The 25,275-nt window shown below is 35.8% G+C and overlaps 1 protein-coding gene across 2 annotated transcripts in view; it reads left to right on the top strand.

Annotated features, from left to right (window-relative positions):
- Positions 1-25,275, top strand: part of VTA1 (vesicle trafficking 1) — a 63,516-nt gene that overhangs the window by 27,117 nt on the left and 11,124 nt on the right. For both annotated transcript variants that reach the window (XM_087425164.1, XM_004442090.3), the window contains exons 5-6: positions 13,134-13,242; positions 20,738-20,911. In XM_087425164.1, the coding sequence (XP_087281290.1) occupies positions 13,134-13,242; positions 20,738-20,911 (283 nt within the window). The remainder of the gene's footprint in view (positions 1-13,133; positions 13,243-20,737; positions 20,912-25,275) is intronic.

Below are 25,275 nucleotides of genomic sequence, written 5' to 3' on the forward strand. Positions count from 1 at the left end.
ATTCATTTTATACATGAGCAAATGGAGGCTAAATGACCAACTTATTGCTGTGAGTTCAGTGTTGTTTTCACTGTAGCAGGCTTTACCATTGGCATGGAAAATTTGTTTTCTGATAGGAGAGATATTAATCTAGAAAGAGAAGGAGAGAAAGAGAGAGCTACAAATGAGACTGATAGAGGCATGTTGTATTAGTGATTTGAAATCTATGAAGAACGCTGCTTTCTGTAGTATGTTTTTTTCAAAATGATGAGCAGCTCATAGTAAAGTCCTGAACAAAATAAAGTACAATCTATCCAGAAGATATTTGCATTTTCATAGAACAATATATAAAAACTGTGCAAAGAATTCTTGATATGTAAAATGAAGTTAGGCTTGATGGTTAAAGCTGGGATTTTGTGTTGGCAGAGATGTGCAGGACATTTCAAACTTGTGCTGAACAAGGGACAGATTTTGATTGTGTGTTACTGTCATAGCATCAAGCCTCCCTGGCCCTTGCCCCCACAGCATTCCCCAGTCATTCAGACAACCAGAAACCACCCCCAGCTATTTCCAGAACACCCTCTAGGGTGTGGGGCAATGCCCCTTTAGAGCCACTGCTGTCAAGTTTTCTTGAGTTACAGAAGTGTAAGAGAAAACTGAGGCCTGGAGTGTGAACACCTGGCATGCTGCTCAGCGGATATCACCTTTTGTACTCTGAGGGCCGTGTGGATGCACTCTGCGGGGCTCCTTTTCTGCTCCCATCTCCTGTTATCCCTGATCTGGATTTCTTTTCCTCTCTGTTTTACTAGTATGGGGCACTCAGCTAGATACTTGAGGATACAGAGGTGGTTTAAACGTAGCATTACGGAAAGCTTTAGATAGTTCAGGAGGGTTTTTGGAGAGTACCAGGTGAGTGAAGAAGCATAGTGAGACCTCAGATTAGAAACATAAGTCATAAACCAGATCAGACAGATGCGAGAGGCCTGGAATCTTGACTTAGTGGGTTTTTGAATAAACACCTATGCTTTAGGTGCTTTGCGTGATGGGAATCTGTACAGTGAACTGGGGGTAAGGAAGAACTGCAAGTCATTTGGCAAAAGGACTAGTTAATAATTACTGTGAAATCTTGTACAAGGGAGGTTGTTTTGGATTTGAGGAAAAATAATATGTTCAGACTTCAATTTTAAAATCTGAGATGCAGGTATGGCATTTAAAAATAAATCACCACAAGGCTCTTGCAAATACAAAGACAGAAGTCCACAAGATAAAGGTGACAGTTCAAGTTAGATTAGACAAACCCTCAGGTGAGAGGAGAGTTTGAAAAGGAGGGTGGTCAAGCAAATATCCTGGTAAACTCCTATATTTAAAATGCAAGAGGAAGAAGTGAATAAAGAAACATAGAGAGGTGGATAGGAATTCAAGATATCTGAGGAGAAGACCGTGATCGGGCAAAGTAGCAGAGTAGTTTGCCAGATACTTCCGGGAGGCCTCTCCGTGTCTCCCCTCCTTCTCTATACTTAAGGAAGCTGCTTTGCCCAGGTATCCCAGAAGCAGGCACACGGTCTTTGAAGTTATAACTGCCAACGCTGGGGACCCCAGATAATAGGGAAAGTCACAGATACAGGAGAAAGAACATGTCCAGAAGTCTTAGTCTTAATGAGTAATGGTGAGTAATGTAGGGGTTTTTTTGTAGTTTTTTTTCACTTAAGGGACACAAATACCTCCACACACAATTCACACATGATTCATCTGAATTTCAGAAGAAAAATCTAGGTTTACATTTAGATAGCCTTAACAAAGAACAGCTTCCTTAGTTATTTGAACATAGCAACCAGGGCAGGGACTCTAAATGGGGCAAATGAGAGGGCTTCCAAAGGAGTTAGGGGAGATTTGTTTAGAGACTGAGGATACTAAAGAATATATGAGTAAGAGTAAAAGGAATGTTTTCCCAAAACACTGGCACTCTTTTCTTTCCCTGTCTCAATACCCAGCCTGCTCCCTCAGCTCTTCTGCCTTGCACTGGCGCCATACTGAAGTAGGAAACAGTATCTGTGATGGTGGGTAAAGGACCCACATGGCTGGAGGGGTCTGAAATGGTACAGAGAGAAGAAATTAGGCATTCTGGGGCCAGTGTGGAAAGGAAGTCCCTGTAGTTATCTGATTGGGCTGAGTTTATTCTTTGGGCCTTCATGTAAATCCTGCATATTAAAATTAGAAAATGTGTGTATACACAGTGTGTAATTATATGTAGGTGCCTTTCAGTAACTTACATCTGTTAGTTACAACATGCAAAGTTTGTATATCCCGCAAAAGTTTACAAATTTCAAAATTTACAAATTACTTGATGCAATACTGATGTTTCTCATATCCATTGCTATACAACGATCTTATCCTTGTATGACTGGTGAACTGATTTTCGACCATGAGGTAGGATTGACTAAATATATAAAGTCAGCCAACAGGGAAAGTAAAATACTGGCATGACTGTCCATATGCCATTAACATAATCTCCAGGCCAACCAGTTTGATCAGCTTAGCCTAGTTTCAAATTCTCTTTTCTCTTACTTTTTGTGTGTGTGTGTGTGAGGAACCTTCACCCTGACCTAACATCTGTTGGCAGTCTTCCTCATTTTTTGCTTGAAGAAGACTAGCCCTCAGCTGACGTCTGTGCCAGTCTTCCTCCATTTTGTATATGGGATGCCTCCACAGCCTGGCTGATGAGTGGAGCAGGTCTGCACCCAGGATCCAAACCCGCGAACCCGGGCCACCCGAAGCGAGCGTGAAAAACTTGAACCACTTGGCCACTTTTTTCAGTGTTTCTTTTGTTCCATCATTTTCCGTTTCTAGAAATGGTGTCTTCATTTTTATTACTGAGATCTAGGTTTTTCAAAATAATGGTTTGAAATATCAAATAATTTTAAATAATGCTCCACTGGGTGGAAGAGGGAGGAGTCCACTCTAGCTGTGACTTGACTAGCTCTTGCCACATCTACAAGCAAGGTAGTAATCGGCATCAGCCCTCTCTCAGGTCCTCCTTGTCTAAGCAAATCTCAGGCTTGTGCTTATTTACTTGTGATTTAAGCACTGTATGCCTAAAATAAAACAACTACTATAACATTTCTTATTTCATAATAACTATTAAAAAAATGAGATGTTTGAAAAACTGGGGGTATAAACTGGTTACTCAAAGCATTTAGCAGTTTTAACTCATTCCGTGTTTTCCACTTCTGCTTTAGTTTCACCCTGTACTTTGAAAACACTAGCAGAGACAAAGAGAGGAAACAGAAAGGTGGGAAAAGAATGTGTTTAAGAATTTCAAGTAAGCAGTTTTTTTAAAAAAATATATACTCCTGTAGGTATATTTCAGTACTCACTATAACTTATTTGTTCATTTATAAAGGAAATGCAGCGGTGTTATTAACTGCATAATATTCTGTAGCTTTTTATCAAAGCTGAAACTTCAAAAATAATTGTTTTCCTGCACCCCAAAGAATGCTGTTTGAGAAACACTAAAATCTACAGTAACAGCAGAAAATGAGGAGGGGAAAGGCATTATAATTGTCTTGTAATTTTTATTTGTGTATTTTTAAATTATCTTTGAATTTTATTATCTTTATAATCAAGATGGTGGTTTTTAAATTATATTTTTTAAAGTTTAGAGGGTGTGCTGGTTTTTCCCTATCAGTTCTGAAAATGTATTCTAAAAGAAAAGAGACAGTGATTGTCAGAGCCGAACCCCACTAATCTCCAAACCAAGAAGTCATTTTACTGAGCTCGGTTTTTCTCCTGTAAGATGAGAAGGCTGGCTCAGCGGATCTCTGAGGCCCTCTGCGGCTCTGCCAGTCTGTGCTTGTATGTTCCAAGCGTGCGGAAGTGATAAGAAAAGGAGAATCAATAACAGTCTTGAAAAAGCAGACAAAAAAAGAAAAGGAGAAGAGAAGCAGAAATAGTTTTAGATTAGAAACTGCAAAAGGAGGGGTGAAAAACAAATTATATAAGTTATATAAATGATAGAAGTAAAACCACTGAAAATTATAGCAGAGAACAAATTTCTGGGAGGAAGAAGGAGAAGAAAAGTAGCATGGCGATACGGGGTGGTCGGTGTGGGAATGAGCAAGCTGCACACCGCAGGCCTCCTGGGAGACATCTCTGCATAAAGATTTTGAGTCTTCTAATTATATTCTTTTTATTTAACATCCCAGCCTTCTTAAAAAGGCCACTGGTTCACAAGCTACATTACTGCAATTTACCTAATTAATTTATTTTCCTTTTTGGGGCTGTTTTTCCCTGCAGCGTCTTCTCCTCTGTCATTGTTTTATTGAAGAACCTACAGGGACTTTTCATTTGTGCAAGTCCAGGCTCCTGCCTGTGCTACTTCCTACCCATCCCATTTCAGGTTTGGCCGACCAGGCTGCTTATCAGCCTCTCAACTTCCACCATGGGGAACTTCATGTTTTTAGCCTACTTTGCTTAAGTCTTAACTTCTCTTCGCGTCTTAGCTACATGATTCTAGCCCTTATATGAATTTCTCCATTCTCTCAATTCTTCTACCCTTCGAGTCTTAACTGTATGAATATTACTCTATAGATGTATTGACTTAAGTTTAATATATTATATTTTGGAGTGAATTATACTGCAAGTCCTTGAAGAGGGAACTTTGTCTTATTCTCCTCATACATCTTCTTCAGCATTGTGTCAGTTTGCACCCTCAGTAAAATCTCAAAGTAAAAACAGTGGCTGATTAGTTGATATTTCAAACATTGCTATAGGTTAGCTTTTCATTTTTCTAACTGAGATGGAGATGATGTTCAGACTTGTTTACACAGAACTTCTTTCATAACTCTTCTAAAATGTAATAGATCTCATTTACTCGTAGCATTTTTCTTGGTCTATTCTCAGATATTTTTTCCTTTTTAATTTCACATCATTATTCATAGTTGTACAAAAATAAGTAAAACCTATATTTTCTTTTTCTTAAGTGGTTTTTTTTAAATATTTTATCTGCCACTACTCTGTTTATCAACTCTCCTATCTCTCTTTTAGTTATACATTAAATATGTTAAATACTCTTTGAACTGTGCCTTATATAATTCCATCTCAGTATTTAATTTGTTGTTATGTAAACTTGTAGCGTTCCTATAGCTGTCTTGAAATCAGTGTTCCAGTTTTAGATATAGAGTCACCGAGAATATATTAAAATTTTTTTTTTTTTTTTGAGGAAGATCAGCCCTGAGCTGACATCCGTGCTAATTCTCCTCGTTTTTGCTGAGGAAGACCGGCTCTGAGCTAACATCTATTGCCAATCCTCCTCTTTTTTTCCCCAAAGCCCCAGTAGATAGTTGTATGTCATAGCTGCACATTCTTCTAGTTGCTGTATGTGGGACGCGGCCTCAGCATGGCCAGAGAAGCGGTGCGTCGGTGCGTGCCCGGGATCCGAACCCGGGCCGCCAGTAGCAGAGCGCGTGCACTTAACCGCTAACCCACGGGGCTGGCCCCAAATTTTTAATTTTGTATTTTAAAGCAAGAGATTTTCAAAACATAAATATTTTATTATCCTACTGTGGCATCTGTGTAATCTGTTTATGGCCAATATTATTGATAGGCTTCCTTTTATTGTATTTTAGATTTATTTCAGTTCTAGCAGTATATCATTTTGCCTTTTCTCCTTCATAGTCTTTGTTTTAGGTTTAATACTGCTAACCTAGGAAGAATATGAGAATTGCAGGTAAAAGATAATAACACTGTTCTTGTCTACGCAGTTCCTGCTTATTTAGGGGAATCAGTTGACTAAGGTATGTTTTCCTGCCCTCACAGAGCTTGTGTCAAACTGGGAAGGAGAAGCAGAATAACTCACCGTGAGGATATATGGTGTAGTAATGATGAAATACAGGGAGGGGATGATCCACTCCTGCCATTTGCCCGACACTGTGCTTAGACACTAGATGTATCTCATTTCACCTGTCACAACTCTGAATTACGTGGCGAAAACTGAGAGTCAGAAAAATATAAGCACCTACAGATTCTGTGGCCTGGAACAGTATTCTCAAACTCTGTGATAGAGGTCCAGCCTTTATTTTACTTGTTTATTTCCATTCCGTTGCAAACTGATTGTTTTTTAAAATACAAGTAATAATTGAATAACTAGAAAAATGAAACTTAAAAAAGACATATAAAATACAAACATGATTTACTCTAAGTTTCCTAAATGCTCTCATTTTCTGTGCTGTCTTGTCACAAACTGGTAAACAGTTTGCAGACCAGCCCCGAGGGAATCCTGTTTGTATCCCAGTATGGCACTCTGTGCTTAAGAAACAGGGCTGTAACATTACTGGAATGATTATGTACATAAATAGCTGGCTGCGAAGGAGATAGTGTGTTTAAGGTATCAGCTTGCACTGGAAGGTTCTGAGCTAAGCAACATCTTAACTGCCAGCCTAGAAAACCATGGTAGGGCAGGAGAAATTCATCTAATTACAAAAGCATATGTTCTGTACATACACCTTCCCTTAGGTTTTCACGTTCTCACTGTACACTGAAGGCTCATTCTTAGCAATTATAATAATAAACAGAAAAATATGAGAGTAGTATTGTCTCTCTTACTAGAGTAGGAATTCTGTGTATCTTGTATTCACTTTTGTATAATAATTGCCATGAACAGTGTCTTACACCTAATATTCAATTAACTATGAATGAATGGAGTATTTTTGCATACAGTGTTAGTATAATGTGTTTAAGAATATTACAGGCATTGGTCTCAAAATTCCATATGCCACTTGATAACTGTGTGACTTGGGGTAAATTATTTGACTTATGTAAGCCTGTTCCCACATCTATAAGATAAAGAAAACTGTAATACCTACTTCATCAAGTTGACCTGGATTTCAAATGAAAATGCATGTAAAGCCTTTAGCAAAGTACCTAGCATATAGTAAATGCTTAAAAAAGCATTAGTTCTTGTTTTTATTAGTTGATGTATAATGTTCTAGTGTACTATATTTAGAGAGGGTATCAGCAGTACATGAAAATTTTAGTGGAAACTATCCTAAACTGCTTAGTGTCATATATTACAATGAATTAGTTCAGAAAGAGATAGGCATTGTGTATTATTACTGCTATATTTGGAGGTCCAACATGTGTAATTGGAGTCCCAAAAAAGAGAGTAGAAAGAAAATGTAGACAAAAAGATATTTAAAGAAATATGACCATTGATTTTCATTGGGTGAAAAAACAGTTATGGATCCAAGAAGCTCAGTGAACCCCAAGTGAAATAAATACAAAGAGAACCACACCTGAGAACATATAGTCAAACCAGTGAGGTTCAGTGGTGGAAGAGAAAAATCTTGAAAGAGCAATCTTGGGAAACAACACATTACACACAAGTGCTTTGAAGGATGGGCGACTTCTCATTTTTTAAAAAAGTGGTGGCAAGAGAATAATGAAATTAACATATTTAAAGTACCGAAAAAAAAAAAAACCAACAAGCAAAAAAACCCTGTCCACTCAGAATTCTATATAGCACAGAGCTATCCTTCAAAAAATGAAGGTAAAATAAAAGACATTTTCAGGCAAATTAATTCATTGCTAGCAAATCTGCACTAAAGATTTAAAGAACTAAATATCAGGCTGAAGGAAAATGGTACTAGACGGCAACTTGGATTTATAGGAAAGCATAAAGTGTAAACATAGTATGTAGGTAAATATATAAAAATATTTTTTTCTTTTCATTTCTTTAAAAGATATGTGACTATTTAAGTAAAAATTATTAAAGCTATACATTTATGATTTGGTAAACCCAAAAGAAGGCAGAGAAAAGGAAGAGAGAGAAACAAAAACAGGCCTAATATAAAACAAATTTTAGGCCTAAATATAGCTGTATCGATACATACTATAAATGTAAATGCATTAACACTACAATTTAAAAGAGATTTTCAAACTAGATAAAAAGGCAAGCCATAGCTTTATGTTGTTTACAAGAGATTCCTTTTAAATACAGAGATACAGATATTTTGAAAATGAAAAGATAGAAAAGAATATTTAATGCAAATACTAAATAAGCAAAGTCCCAAGTGGCTATATTAATATTAGACAAAGTAAACTTTAAGAAGATGTGTTACTAGAGGTAAAATGGGACATTTTCTAATGATAAAGGGTTCACTTCATCAAGAAGATACTACAGTTATAAATGTCTGTGCACCTAATAACAGAATTTTAAACTATATGAAACAAAAATTGATAGAAATAAAAGAAAAATATAGAAAAATTCTTAATCATAGTTGGAGATTTTTAACACCCCCTTTTCAGTCATCAGTAGAATAAGTAGTTTAAAAACAGTAAAATTAACTACAGTGAATAAAGATTGGTAGCATCAGATATTGGCTAGAATGTGGAAAAACAAGAGCTTTCATACATTGCTTGGTGAAAATGTTAGATGTTATAACCACTTTGGCAAAAGATTTGGCAGATTTTTATAAAGGTACACTTACACCTACCCTTTACGCAGCAGTTCCTCCTTGGTGTTTATCCAAGAGAAATGAAAACGTATGACCAGAAAAGACTTGTTCAAGAGTGCTCATAGGAACTTTATTCATAATAACCCAAAGCTGGAAACAACCCAGATGTCCCCCAACAGAGGAATTGATAAATAAATTGTGCTGTTACTAGGATACAAACAGAGGCTACCGATAGCCCTACAAATGGATGAATTTTCTAGATGTTAAGCTGAGCAAAAGAAAATTCAAAAGGATACAGACTGTGATTCCCTTCATACAAAGAACTACAATAGACAAATTTATTCTAGTGAAAAAAATTAGGATTTTTTTTGTGTGTGTGGCAAGGGAAAATTGATCTGGAAAGGGATATAAAAGAACTTTCTAGGGAACTAGAAATGATATATTTTGATAGGAGTATGTTTTACACAGGTATGTCTATTTTTTAGAAGTCGTCAAATCGTACACTTAAGATTTATGCATCTTAAGGTGTATCAATTTTACTGCAAAAAAATAGTTGAATATTGAACTATTGTTTGTAGGTTTGGTTTCTCGTGATGGTATTGGGTTGGCAATTCTAAAACTGTTTACTCTGTATTATAGGATTGAGCAAACGAGTAAATACATTGAGGGAGCCAAGTTTCTCACTTCTAGGGAAAGAAGTTACAACAGGAGATGGGAGACTAGATTGTATTGTGGTGTTGGATTGGAATTGGAGATGTATGTATTAATTCATGCTTTTAAATATATAGAGAAATGGAGCAAAAGAGATATGTGTATATAGATAGTATATATGTGTACTGTAAATGTTTTATATACAATATATGCATATATTTGTGTATATACAGCATATATACATAGACGTGCATATACATGCACATAAAACATGTTTCCCATATCTCTGTATTGAAATGACCTAGAAGCTATGATGTGCCAATAGCAGTGAGCACCCCTAGTGCCTGATTTTGGGTTCTGAATACCATTCATCTATAAAAGGAACCAAGACTCTTGTAGAAAGGACTGAATCTAGAGCTGGATCAGGGAACGTTTTAGATGAAGCTGGACCTTCTTCTGCCAGAAAGTAAAAAAGTTGTTCACGTAATCATGGGGATGTATCAAAAGGATGCAGAAGCCAACTTGAAAGGGTTCCCACTGTCGAAGTCAGGGCCAATTTGAGCACCAAAATAAGAATGATATTAATAGACGATAACCCATTGAATAAAAAAGAATCCATGAGTCTGTAATGAAACATACAATGAAATAAATAAATGAAGGAATAAGGGAAGAACAGAGAGGGCTCTTGACAGTAGAATTCTAACTAATATAGAAATAACGATGGGGTTAGAAATCATTAATGGGGTTTAAAACTAGTGGGTTGAAAGTTTGATGAAGAGCAGGATGTTTGCATTAGTTCTTAAATATCTCCCCTCAAATTGCTTATTAATTTTAAAGGGGAAAATAGAAGTCTATAATGGAGAAACGTCTGACACCACTTGAACCAAGTCATCAAACCTAACAAAGCCAGTATTGAGACCAACCAATATCATGTGCCTCCTAATAAAATGAAGCGAGAAAGACAAACATCTCTTCACTGCTAATCCTGCTAAAAATGCATAACCTGCACCTCAATGTGAGGAAACATCAAACAAATCCAAATTGTTAGACTTTCACAACTAGGCTGGTAGTTTTTTAAATGTCAAGGTCAAGAGACAAAAGGCTGTTCTGGATTAAAGACTAAAAAGATATGACAGCTAAATAACACATGCTTCTTAATTAGATAGACAGAAGAGGAGTAACTCCCGAGGACATTACTGGGACAGTTGACAGACTTGATTGGGACTGTGGATCAGACAGTATTCTTGTCTGTGTTAAATTCCCTGATTTTAATAATAATCATTGGGTATGAGATTGTCCTTGATCTTAGGAAATGCATAACGAAAGGGTAAAGGGGCACAGTGACTTCCAGCTTACTCTTAAATGGTACAGGAAAAAAATGCATATATATAAATAAACAGATTGCTTATTAATAATTCATAGTAAGTAATATGCACATATAAATAGACTGAAAAAACAAAGAAAAATGTAAACAGTAGGGGAGTCTGAGTGAAAAGTTTAGGGGAGTATCTTGTACTATGCTTAAAACTTTTCTCTAAGCTTGATGAAATTATATAAAATAAAAAATTATTTCGCAAAACTATATGTATTTTTTTTCCAGAAGGTAACATTGGTTCCTTTTCTAACAATAGTGGATTAACTATTAAACAGTTAGTCTCCATAGCTTTGGAAATCTTTTGGCTAGTTGGAATGTACATTCCAAATATTATTATAAAAATGGAGTAGTTAAATTTAAGTATGATACTTGTGATTTTTTGGTACAGTTTTACTCATTTTTAAAACTTGTTTTATAAAATTCTAGCTTTGAAAAATATAAAAGTATAAAAATGTTGAATAAATCTCCATCAGGAAATACATATAATTTGTGTTTACAAATACTTCAGTATTTGAGTCATTGTGATAATAAATTTGTTGAATATGTGTTTTTCAAGCATTTCTCGTTGCATTATGTCCAGTGTTCCTGGGAGTTCTGTAGACCCCATGTGGTTTGTATAATATACTTGGGAGAATTGAGGAACTAAGAGAATGTATGTGTTATCCATATGTTACCACCAAGTTAAGAGATGATTAATCTTTTATATCACTAACTACTTTGAAGTGTTGTGGAAGCTGTGGATTCTCTCCCATGCATATGTGTATTGCATTCTTTGTATGTAATCAGGGGAGTTCACTGACGCCCTCAACCTTATCCGCTGACCTTTCCCTGCAAGCCTAGGTCAAACTGTGTACTCAAGTTTAGTATTCACGTTTGTTCATCAGCAAAAAATGTTTTACTCCAGTTCACTGTTTTTTGTAGTGTGCTTCCAGGACAACCAGCGTCAGAATCATTTGGGGGACTTGATAAAAAGAAGTGGATTCCAGATCTACTATCCAGTTATTCGTTCACCAAATATTTGTTAAGCTCTGCTGTATACCAAGCCTGGTTCTAGACGCTAGTAATACAGCAATGGATAAAATCCCTGCCCTCGTGGGAATCACATTCCTTTGGTGGAGACAGGCAGTGAACAAATTAATAAATAAAAGGTATAGTGTGTCAGATGATAAGTGTCAGGGGGAAACTCAAGGTAAGGATAAGAAGTCAATTTAAATAAGGTGGTTGGGGGAGGCCTCACTGAGAAGGCAGCATTTTAGTAAAGCCTTGAAGAAGATAAGAGAATGAATCATACAGATGTTCCAGGGAGAGGCAAGAGAAAGTACAAAGGTTTTGAGACAGTAAATGTTACCTGTGCAAGTTCAAGAAATAGCGAGGAAGACAGTGTGACTGAATCTGGAGTGAGGAGAAGGATATGAATTGAGGGTGGGAAGGGGAGTTCAAACAGAGTTGATAGGATTTGATTGCTATTCTAAAAGTATTACTCCTTTCATTGTAATAGATAAGGGTGGAAATAGGGAGACCCAATAGTATATTATCAAACAATCAAAAGGAGAGGTAATGCTGGCTCAGACCAAAATTTGCAGTAGAAGACGTGGCGAGAAGTACTTACACTCTGGATATGTTTTGAGTGTAGAGCTAACAGAATTTAACAGATTCGTTGATAGAGTGTTAGAGAAATAGAGGACTCAAAAATGACTCCAAGGGTTTGGGCTTGAACAGTTGCAAGAATGGAGTTGCCATTTACTGACACGTGGGGGAAAAAATTTAGTGGGGGAAGACCACAAGTTGGTGCATACAGACCACCTGGGATCTTGTTTTAGTGCAGGTTTTGATTCAGTAAGTCTGGGATGGGCTTGAAGATTCTGTGTGTCTAGCAAGCTCCCAGCTGATGCCAATACCACTGGTCCATGAGTATCATAAAGGTCAATTGAACATATAAACTAAACCTCACTAGCCCATCCCAAATTCTAACAGGTTTATTCCTGTATTTTTAAAGCAAATTTTTGGCTTATTTTATAACATGTAGCATAAATTTTAAGGCAGGGGAGAAGAAGAGGCAAATAGGTTCCTCACTGATGTTTTCATTTCTCCTGACAATATCTCCATGAGGTTTTATTTTCCCCTTTTTGGAATTGAGGTAACTGGGATCCAGAGCTGGTAAATAGCATACTACAGGTTAAAAGGTCAAATTTGCTAGCTATCTGTCTAGTGTTTGTTTGTTTGCTTTAACCACTAATCATCTTAGTTTTCCTTTTGTTTTCATAGATTTATACAGATAGATCTTTTTCTCTTTGGTGAAAATAGTTCACTCTGTTGTTATCTTTTCTATTTAATTTTAGATTCCATTCAGCCTAATCCTCTCCTGTGCATAAGGGTTACAAGTTTTGCTGGAAGGACACTCCCATATTTCCAATGTAGACCTTTTCTGAGATACAAAACCATGAAAGAGAGCTAGGCGTGTCTTTAGAGGAAGATAGGTTTTCATGAAGTCTGTCAAGCCCTAGACAATTGGTAGAATCCAGTGGTAAGACGGGGAGGTTGTCAGACTCTTTCAGAGCTGTACCATGCAAAAATGGGTTTTATCTCAGAAGTATGATATAGGTCATCATAAATTTATTTATATTTTTATTTGACTTCTTTACTGCAGTCTAATATTGACATAAAAATATTTCTTTTAGAATGTGAAACACAGGAAGTATGCAAGGTGGAAGGCAACATATATCCATAATTGTTTGAAAAATGGAGAGACTCCTCAAGCAGGGCCTGTTGGAATTGAAGAAGATAATGGTACGTATTTATTTACCTAAGTGAAATGATTTAGTAAAATCATAATTGTTTAGTATATTATAATTCAAAGTTTCCGGAAGCAACCATACAATTTTCTTTCCCTCATCAGGTCCAGAATTCATGTAAATTAGGTATAAAGTCATAAACTTAGTGACAGTGAGAGATTAAGGCCAAACTGCTCTAATATCTGTCTTTGTCAGCAGAATGGCTTGGTATCTCCTGCCTCTTATCAGATTTCATTCCTACATGGAACAGGCAATCCATTTATAATTTATAAAATATTTCCAAACCACAAAGAACATATCTATTCTTCATTCTCTTTTTTATTTATGTGAGTATTTGGGGGAAAAGGCAATGCTCTAAGGGACAGAAATCACGTCAGTGAGTGCCTACAGTGAGGGGAGGGGATTTACTATAAAGAAACATGGCACAAGGTTTGGGGATGACAGAAGATTTCATATTGTGGCTGTAGTGATGGTTACACAGGGTATAAGTTTGTCAAAACTGCATACCGAAGAAGTATAAATTTTACCACGTATAAATTACCTCAATAAACCTGCCTTTAAAAGACCAAAAACAAAAAAGAAAAGAGTAAGTGGGGACAACAGGAAAACCTTTGTGATTGATTTATTTATTTATTTATTCAGAGGACTAATTAGATTTTATAATGCCACTCAGTGAGAAAGGCATACTGCAGTGTTACATGTGAATGCTATGTGTAGATTGGTGCGGTTCATCTTCTAGAGAGGCAAGCTTTCGTGCAGCATTTCCAGTTAACTTTTTGCTGTCTATTCCTGAAGGACACTTCAGGATATGTCCTTGTCTAATCTTTAAACAGGCTTTTTCACGTAGAATGCTTCTTATAGTTATTTTATATAATAAGTGTCTTGTGTTCGTGTAGTGCCTTAAAGCTTGCAAATCATTTTCACATATCTCATACCCTCAAAAGTCTCTAAGAGATAGTTTGTGTTATTCCTGTTTCACAAAGGAGGAAATTGAGGTTCCGCATGGGTTCCACAGAACCACAAAGGAGGAGAACTAGAATTTGAGTCTTGGCCTTCTTACTCCAAGTCACGTGTTTTTTACACTAACACTACAGCATGAATAATGTAATATTAAGTTGTTATTAAGTGTTTAAAATTGACTATTCTAAACATGGTTAAGTTTTGGGTTATTCCATCATGACAGTGGAATGGGATTTTTTTGTGTGTGTGTGTGTGTGAGGAATATTGGCCCTGAGCTAATATCTGTTGCCAGTCCTCTTTTTGCTTGAGGAAGATTGTCATTGAGCTAACATCTGTGCCAGTCTTCCTCTACTTTTTAAATATGGGACACCACAGCGGCATGGCTTGATGAGCGGTGCATCGGTCCACACCTGGGATCCAAATCCGTGAACCCCAGGCTGCCGATGTGGAGCGTGCCAACTTAACTACTACTGTGCCAGCAGGCCAGCTCCAGGAATGGGATTTTTTTTTAAGTATATTGCCATAACATTATTTCTTACTTTTTCATTTAATATTTTAGAATGTTTTACCTACTTCCTTCCCTGCTGTAATACTGATCATAATTAGGAATGTTTTACGTCTCTCCTACTGTTTACAAGCGTCCACAAAAAAAGATCCAAGATCCTTAGCCTACCAAGCAAGACTCACCACAATCTGGCACTGACCTACTTGACCAATTTTATTTCCTACTCCTGTCTCTATTGTCTCAGTCTGCTCAGGCTGCCATAGCAAAATACCATAGACGGGGTCGCTTGCACAATAGATGTTCATTTTCTCACAGTTCTAGAAACTGGCAAGTCCAGGATCAAGGTTCGGCAGGGTTGGGTTGCTGCTGAGAGCCCGCTTCCTGGCTTTCAGTCAACCAGCTTCTTTCTCTGTACTCTCACGTGGCAGAGAGAGAGGTCTTTTCCTCTTCTTATCAGGTCACAGTCCTGTCAGATTGGGCCTCCACCCTTATGACCTCATTCAACCTTCGTTACCATCTAAAGACCCGATCTCCAAATACAGCCACATTGGGGATTAGGGTTCATCGTATGGATTCTGAGGGAACACAGTGCAGTCCATAGCCCCTTTATAGAGGAGTGTAGAAGCAGCAGCAGCATGGAAGTTAAGGGCCAGAGAGTACCTTTGTCTCTCTCTTTAGTTAACACCATTCCTCCCTCCCAAAATGCTTATCAGTACCTGTCTGAATCCTGCCTCTCTCTCTTTCATCTGAATTTCTGCAGAGCCATATTATGTCTGTGTATGTATGTATATAAAGCCTTCTATTTTATAAAGTGTCTTCATAATTTGTAGTAATATTTATAATTTATAGAGCACTTGCTAGGTATTAGGCACTGTGCTAAACATTTTACATACATTATCTAATTTAGTCCTCATAACTTTTTGTGTGTGTGAGGAAGATCAGCCCTGAGCTAATATCCATGCTAATCCTCCTCTTTTTGCTGAGGAAGACCGGCTCTGAGCTAACATCTATTGCCAATCCTCCTCCTTTTTACCCCCCAAAGCCCAAGTGCATAGTTGTATGTCATAGTTGCACATCCTTGTAGTTGCTGCATGTGGGACGCGGCCTCAGCATGGCCGGAGAAGCGGTGCGTCAGTGCGCGCCAGGATCCGAACCCGGGCCGCCAGTAGCGGAGCACACGTACTTAACCGCTAAGCCACGGGGCCGGCCCAGTCCTCATAACTTCTGAAGGTAGCTGGGCATCCCTATCCAAGCTCAGATAACTAGTTAATAGAACCCAGGATTTGAACCCAAATCTAATTTTAAAGTCTATGCTCTTGTTCTACATTTAAGGAGATGCATTTTTTCCTCTACCAGTTTGACATGAGATAACAAGACTTAATACGTATTTGTCTTCCCCATTTAACCTTAGAAGAAAATGTCTCAGTCAGCCAGTCCACATGATAACTGTTAGTTTAACCTTCTCTTGAGAACATAGTACCAGCATTATGAGGAACACTTACGTGCTTTAGACGTGATGTAGAGCCCTGAATTTGTCATGACTTCCCACCTCCCAGGACATGCCCTTGTGTTTGCATTTTTAAAATGTTATATTTTTTCAATCATTTTTAAGAAACATTTTTTTCTCTTTAATGTCATTTTGTTGGCATTAGCCAGGTAGCGGGGATGAGTAAGACCTGGTACCTTACTTGAAAGAGCTTCCATCCTCATGGGGAGCAGTAGGGTAATAAGCAGTTGTAATACATGGTGGTAGAGACTGTGCCTGAGCTGAGTCTTAAAAGATAAGTTGAGGGAAGTCAGGTAAAGAAAAAGGAGAAGGATGCTACAACTGAAAAAAAAGAGCATCTTCAAAAGCAGATTGAGAACTGGCCAAACTGTAAGATCTGGGGGAAAGAAAGAAACTTTTTTGAGATTGAATTAGAGAAAGATAATTCTGCAGGTTGCAAGATGAATTCAGGGGCTCTTAGTAACCCAAATTATAAATAACAAACACCTGGGTAAGATATTGGTCAAGGGGAAAAAGAGTAGGAAGTAGTGTTAAGGAAGTGGAATCAGTAGAACTTACAGATAGTTTAATTTGGGAGAAACATAAGGAAATGTAAGATGATCTCTATGTTTCCAGCCCTTCAAAGAAATAGCTAATACAAGATGAGCAGATTTGGTGGGAAAAATTATGAGAAGACATTGAGATGCTAATGTGATTCCTACTTGAGGAAGTCCAGCTGGCAATTAGATGTTCTACCAGACATTTCAGAAGAAAGATCTGGGCTAAAAGTAGAACTTTGGAGTTGTCAGCCTGGAAGCAAGAGGTGAAGCCAAAAATGTTGGCTCACCCAGGGAGAACAGATAGCTTAACAACTAAGGCCAAAGCTGAAACCTTCTTCACATTTAGTAATTACATTAAATTGGAAATGAAGCAGACCCACTGCTGTTATCTCATTACATTTAAGGTGCCTTTTACAAAAACGTATTTGTAGTAATGCATGTTATAGTTATCATTACCTTCAAACATTTGATTCAGAAGATACTTTACCTCTTGTATATGGTTATGCGTATGTTCTTAAATACACCATGAAAATACCTTTGTTGTTTTAAACATATCATTTTACTTTTCAGTAGTATTTCAGATGTATCATTTTAGATACATTGAAATGCCTAATAAATGATCAGTTTAGGCATTCTTTCAGTATCAGTGACTTCTCTAATCTTAAAATTTTTAACCTTTTGCCTTGAAATTAGGAAGTATTACGTTTTGATTATTATCATGATCTCTTGTTCTGAAATGATTGTTTTAGGCCCTTTATAATACTAACTTAATAGATTATTAAATCTACATGATTTTTGTTTTGTTTTCCAAAAGTTAGCTTAAATGGAACTTGTAATTTCTTTTCATTATTTTTATTCAGTTTTTTATAGAGCTTCTGGATAGTAGAAAATTGTGACCTATAGAATACTAATAAATCCTTTAAAATATAAAGGAGAATCTTTTCACTGTATACTTTTTCAACTTGTTAACTTAAAACATAACCTGGTGTCATAATCAAGAGTTAATGTCATAACATCTAGCAGTATCTGCTCAGAAATGGCTTATGGCTCTAAAAGAGAGTATCATTAAATATGAAAAAAGTCTTCTTTAAAACCTTGATTTTTCTTTTTCTCAGTATGGCGTTATATTCTCTTGTGCTTTTAAGTTAACTTTTACAAGATATTCTAGCTATAAAAGGTATTATGTTCTAACAAAAGTCTAATTCTCTATTATTCTGGAGTGAAATTTTGAGTAAAACCAGTAAAAAGTAATAGATACTATATCTTTGTTAATTTAGAGTAAGAAAAAAGGAATGTACTTACTTTTGAAAACAGTGCTTTGTGGAATTCAGTCACTGTACTGTCAAAAAGTACATAGGAAAGCCATATGATTAGTGCAAAAAACTGTTGTAGGAAAATTGTAGGCTCAACTGAAGGGAATTCTGTTAACATTCAAACTCAAGGTTTGCGTGTCCACTTGAGTTCAGTATCTGAAAAACGGTATTCTTTTTAAATGCTCATTATTAACCTATACTCCAGCAGTAAAAACTAAAGAAGGTAATTATTTATCTCAAATTTCTAGTGATTTAAAGTTTCTCTCTTTCGAGAAAGCCTAAGGTACAGTTAACTTCAACATTTTTTAGGCTCAGTAAATATTTACTATTAAAACCTTCAGTTAGATAATATGAAAGATATAAAATAAGTCAATACATTATTAACCTAAAACCTAATCTTAATCTAGTGTTAATATTGTAACTTTTAACACTATCTCCTCAGAAATGGCTTATGGCTCTACAAGAGTATATCGTTTTACATATATAAATTTTTTTTGAAGTATTTGGAAATAAATGGGAGATATGCTGTTTTGCTCCTGCATACTTCATTCAGATTTGATCAGTTGATTCAGTAATGTCCTTTGTAGCTTTTTTTCCCTTTGTCCAAGTTCCGGTTCTAGATCACACATTGCGTCTGGTTGTCCTGTCTCTTTAGTTCCTTTAATCTGGAATCGTTCCTCAGCCTTTCTAGGTGTTTTCTTGGCCCAACATTTTGAAGAGTACAGGCTAGTTGAGTTGAAGACTGTCCCTCAATTTGGGTTTGTCTGATGTTGTCTCATAATTAGATTCAAGTTATGCATTTTTGGCAGAAATACCTCAGAATGAGCTTGTATCCCCGCTACTTCTCATTGGAAGTGTATGATGTTGGTGAAATGTTGGTGATATTAACTGATCAGTCAGATAATGTGATATCCTCTGGGTTATTCCACTTTAAAATTATTTTTCCCTTTGTTAATAATAAGTAGTTTGTAGAAGATACTCTGAGACTATGTAAATATCCTACTTTTAGTGAAACGTTACCCACTATCTTAAGTGTCTCATGATGATTTTCTAACTCCATTGTTCCTTGTATATCAATTAGTTGGCATTATATACTATAAGGAAGAGCTTTTCTGTCTCTTCCATGTGTGTATTTACTCATTTAACTATTTATGTCAGTGTGGGCTCATAAATTTATGTTCAGTGATTATAATCCATTGCTATCTTTTTATGATGATGGTCAAACTGTCCCCAATTCAGACAGTGGGAGTTTTTCACACTGGCTCCTGTGTCCTTTTTATATGTTCCTGTCATTCCTGGAGATTTGCACTTCCATGCTTTCTAACACATCAAAATGCTCCTAGTGCATTTAGTTCTTTCTTTGACCCAGCACTGGAATCAGCCTTTTCTTTTAAGATGACTCAGTCCTTTTTAGTGGAGAATGGTATTTAGAAGCCAAGACCTGGGCACTAGGTGTACTCATTGCTGCTGGTGTATCATTGCTTCTAGGCCCTCTCGGAAGACAGAGCAAGAAAAATAAATAAATGTATATATTATATATATAATAATAATAATAAATATATATTTTATCCATTCTTTACTGCTAAGAATCCTGGTTTCCATTAGCTTCAATGTATTCACTCATTTGCTCATATCTGGAAAACAGATGATAGAGTCAGAATCATTAATCCATACCACTGTAAAAAGAGACATACACAACTAAAGTTTACTGTTTGCTTATTTTTTTTAATGTAAAACTTGATACATCTTAAATGTGTAATTCAGTGACTCAAGGACTCTTGACACACAGCCCTCTTAATATAGAACATTTCCATTACCCCTCAAGATTCCCTCATATTCCTTCCCAGTCCATTCCTACCTTAAGAAACAACTGATTTTGTTGTTTGTTTAACCAAAAGTTAGTTTACATGTATTATGTTTATTATCAGACAAAAAAGTTATTTAAAAATTTGATAGGAAACAAATCTGTTCTGTTTCAAAAATCTGTAGCTCTAGCTTGCATTTCTTTTATTTTAAATTACTAAGATTCTCAAAAGTGGCTAATTGTCATTTTAAATAGACTATCAAAATTTAATTTCCTCAGAATAGTTTTCAAATTCAGCTAATGATATATTTTAAAAGTCTGCATTTCAAAACTTAGCAACACAAAATCTCTTATTACTCCTTTCAACATGGAGAGCTCAATGTGAAATTTCATTCCTTTGTTTTTGTTAACTTGATACTTTGAGCAACAAACACACAGATAATCATTTAACAGCTAGTAAAAAATAACTATTGAGTAAAAGGCAGCTGTCAGAAAATAGAATTCTTACTGGATAGCATAAATGTGACATGTTTTGCCAAAAATGTCCTCAGTTTTTCATAAGTTTAAAGAGTGAGTTTAAAGAAAGTTTATTTTTAAGAAAAATATACTCATACACAGACATTTTTAAGGAATTGAAAAGTATTAACTTAAAAGAAGTGATAATATTGTCAGGCACAATTAAGTGTTTTAAGAAAAGAAAAAAATTAAAACTATTACTTTAAAAGGTAGATCCTGCTTGTCAACTGCATTAAATAGAATTGCATATGAAGGTCTGTTTGTCATGTCTGTTAGCAAAATAAGAATACTTGGCATTTTTATTTCAGAAGACCTAGTTTAACACTGCATATATGTTATATAATAGATGTTGAAGAAAACGAAGATGCTGGAGCCACCTCTCTGCCCACTCCGCCACCTCAGCCATCATCTTCAGCTTATGACCCAAGCAACATGCCATCGAGCAGCTATACTGGAATCCAGATTCCTCCCGGTGCACACGCTCCGGCTAATACACCAGCAGAAGTGCCTCACAGCACAGGTAGCAAATTAAAGCTTATCAAGTTTGAACTCTCCTTTCATAAATAAAACTGCACTTACTGTATTTGTGCCTCATCATGGTGGCCATAAAGTGTGATAAGATCTTTAAATTCCATTTGAACCCACAAAAAAAAAAATTAAATCCTTTTCATTGAAGTTTTGATATTAGTTGTATTTTAGTTTTTTGAGAAATGACAAAAATCTATGTATATTAATCACTATTAACTTTTATTAATAAGAATAGTTTCTGTGCTTTTCATGTGTGTTTGTTTTCTTTTTCTCCCCCTTCCTTTCTTTCCCCTTCGCTGTTGTTCAAGAACAGCACTGAAACGAGTGAGGTTTATTATAGGGTCCCACTGTGATAGCAAGATTCGATTTTTCTTGTCTCATTCCCGTAGTACCCTGCCTCTGCCGTCAACGTGGGTGTTATTGATGAAGGGAGCAGGCTCTGAGGCACAGAATCTCAGTAGCAACGGAATTGTAGACAAGTGCAAGGAGGGCTTTGGCTTATTTTTTTTTAAGATTACAAACAAAGGAACTAAAAAACAGGAAAGTGATATCTACTATCTTTGAATGAATCAGTACTGTATGTCTATGTTTTCATAGAAAAAAGATCTGACAAAACTAGTCTCCAGTAGTAAGTCAATGTTAGTAGATAAAGATATTTTTAAAAGTTGCAGACAGATACTCTTCTGTTTATTTGTATTGTTGACAAAGTATCACCCTTGCTTCCAAATAGAAGGGCATTTAAAACCATAATTTAAATCTTTATGTTCATTTTTATCCAAAAATTGTTCTTAAAATTTTCCTTTTATCTTAGCATAAGGGTAATATTTAAGAATATTTAGTAATATTTAAGTGATGGAATGAGAGTCATCCATTGGGCCCTGATTTCTACTATTCTATTTCTGTTTCTACTGTTTCTGTTATGTATCACACCATTACCTCATTGACTTCCAGATTTTCAGCATCAGTTTATGCAAACCATTTAGGTTACTTGGCGTGAGTTGAATAATATTTTAAAAGTTTTCTGTTTTGACCATTGTAGCCACAATTATGATTAGTCTCTTTTCTCCTATTTTAAAACTTTCAACTTTACATTGTCTACAAATATTGCTAATCTTTTTGTCTTTAAAAATATTGAAGAACATGATAACTTTAACATTGCATCATTCTATATATTTTACCCTAACTTTTCATTGCTTTATGGTCTTTGTGATGACATTAATAGACAAACAAATTGAATTAGTTTTGTAAGTAAAATTTCATAGAATACTGTTTTAAATATTTTATTATCTCTTAAAAATAATCAGTATTTCCAGTGTAGGATAAAATAAGCAAAACCAGCTACTTAGATAAATACCACTCAAATCATATTAGTAAGTTCAGCAGTAACCAAGAGCCTCCAACACAAGCATTCTTACATAATGGCAGAGTGAGAATAAAATGCATTTTGAAGTCACATAATATTGGTTATTAGTTTCTACCCCTTGCTAAACCACAAACTCAACTGGTATTCAACTTCTCTTGACCTAGATTTTTCCTCTTTCTAAAATGAAATTAATCATGCTTACTTCTCATGGTTGTTTTAATTAGGAAAGGGGGGAAAGTATGAAAATTGACTACATACTCCTATGCCTAACACAAAATCAGTGCTCAGCAAATTAGCTTCCTTTTGCTTTTCTTTATCTTCCTTCCTATATCCTTGCCAAAGAAAGACAGGGTATTTAATAGCAAGTTAATGAACGCTTAAAGTCATTTTGCAAATCAGAGAAAGTGTCACGTTTGGGGTAGGATCTTGACCTTACAAAAAGATTGCCTAAGGGGTATTGCTTTGGACAGTATATCTTAGGGCAGAGTCACGCTATAGGCATAGATACATAGATCTTATATAGAGACATACTGTATGTATGTATGAGAGGGCAAGTTTACTTCTGGTAGGTTGAACCATATGAAACTGCTATTTTTGTACAACAAAAGTGATAAAATATTAGTAGTTTCATGTGTTCAAACTAACAGACAATATCTCCTGCTTAGAATGTACGTGACGTAAAGATCAATATTTGGAGGTAGTCTTCTATTAGGAAGTTTTCTGGCATGAACAGTTTATTTTGATTCACTTAATTCTGGCATGGGCCTTATTTTTTTTCCTTCTCTCTTTTGTTCCTCAGAGTGGAAGCATAAAACTAAAAACCTTGGAACCTTTTTAGATTGAGGTCCTATCTTGTTACTTTATACACTCTTATAGACTTAGCATTCAAATAATTATCATAGCTATTTTGTAAATCTGTTCTTAAAGAAACTATATTAGGTATTGCTGTCCCTAATTTATAAACTATAAGGAAATTAAGAAATTATCCCAAGAAAATAAATATACAGACATACCTAGTAAGTAACAGAACTAGAATTTGAACCCAAGTCTTTCTGATTTCATGTTTTTGGTACCTCCCTTCTATGTCCTTTCCTCCAAGGAGCTAAAATCCTGTCAAATCTAAACCTACTTTCCTGATATATATTTCCCCCTAAGATTGGTTTGAGATATTGGAATCTCCTCTTAACTGGCAGGTTTTTTTTCTATTATACTTAAAACATTAAAAAAAAAAAAAATCAGTTCATAGTTACCTAGTAGAAAATGAAATAAGAGTTTTAGTTTATAAATATAGCAGATGTTTCCCCTCTTACTCACTTTAAGAATGATTTACTTTCTCTCATGTAAAGGTCCAGGATGCACTTTTATCAAAGGGAAATCCTTAAGATAGCCAAAAAGAATAGTATGTACTAATATACAGATTTTAGTTCTTCCACCGAAAAGCAAAGAGAGCAGGGATACGATTGATTGAAGAGGCCAAGCGTTGGCCTCTGGTGCTCTAACCGCTGCCTAATAGCAGACGTAGGCGAGTAGTGACTGTTTCTTCCTTCTCTTGAAATTTACGCATTTTGCAGTCTGTAAATATAGAAGAAGATCTCAGTAAGAAATTGAAATAGATTAAATAATACAATTATCTTATAATTAATGCTGGTCCTTTAATTATAAATTCAGCTCACCTCATATATAGATCAAAAACTTAGCGATTTTATTGTTGTTCTTTAAGGGTCAGAAGCACTGCGTTTGAGTTCTTCTATACAGCTTTCAAAGTTATTTATATTCTGGCCTAACCATTTCTGTCAATGCTGTTTTCTGTGATTACACTGAAGTTTTTCTCAACCCAGTCCTCCTATTTTCTTGCCTTTGCTTATAGTGTTCCTCACAGATAGTGTGTCTTCCTCCCTTTGTCTGTGCCTCTCTGAATGCTACTGCCTTCCAGAGTTCTGTTTAATTATACTTTTTGCTTCTAACTAGCACCCATTTCTCCCTTTTCAGAATCTCCACATCATTGAGTCAGTAGAACAATTTAGTACTTAATTAGAAATCTTGTAATGTTTATTTCTTGAATGTGTACTAATCCCATCTGATAGGCTATGTAACCATCTACTTAAAAATTAACCAAAAGTTATTTGTTAACGCTTCTGGTTTGTTAAAAAATAGAAAGAAAGAAATTTCTGACACAGTTCTGCTTTCCCCCAGAAATGTTTTTATGATCACATCACTGCAGTCTAGGGGTTGTAACCCATTTGTAAACTGACAAATGAGTCCTTTCCAAATCAAGAAAGAAGGAAAAATAAAGCCCTAGCTTTGGGCATCTCAAAAAATAAATAGCATAAACTAAAAACCATTTTGCCTAATTTAACCCGTAGTTATGAACTTGTGTTGAGCCAGTACGCCAGGTCCCCATGGGAACATGTCATGGTGGCTGCCAAGAGGACCGGCCTTGGCTCATGTGCGTCAGGACAGACGAGAAGCAGCATCTTCTGACTGCTGTATGGGGCATGTTGAGCAGCCTGTGTTGTTAATTCAATTCTTAGTTCAATGACTGTGACCAGAAGTTCTTAACAACATGCAGACTACCTAATTTTTAATAATGCTCAAATTTTTACTATATCACTACATTTTTTCCCCTGTAAATTCTGTTTGTTCTTGTTAATATTGCCTACTTATTAATCATATGGAGATGTACAAACAAGCGTTTAAAAATTAATGTGGAATGCTGACCAAAATAAGTATGCCTTCTCCATAGAGAAAGGAGTTTGTTTGGAGGATTTTAGTTTAGGCAGAAATACAAATACTTAGCAAGAAATGGCATTGATATCTAGACTGATCTGAGAGAGGGTTGTAGACTTACCTTTTTTTTTAAGATCTGTGTGAAGAACATATATAGTCATCTGCCTGCTTCTTAGGTACAGCTGCTTCAGAGCGCTAGACGCGACTAGGTAGTCTCCGAGGATGCCTCTCAAAGTGTGTATTCTAACTTTTTTTTAATATTATGT

The sequence above is a fragment of the Ceratotherium simum genome, chromosome 38, assembly GCF_057802395.1.
Source record: "Ceratotherium simum simum isolate JZ-2026a chromosome 38, ASM5780239v1, whole genome shotgun sequence".
In the NCBI taxonomy this organism is placed as follows: domain Eukaryota; kingdom Metazoa; phylum Chordata; class Mammalia; order Perissodactyla; family Rhinocerotidae; genus Ceratotherium; species Ceratotherium simum.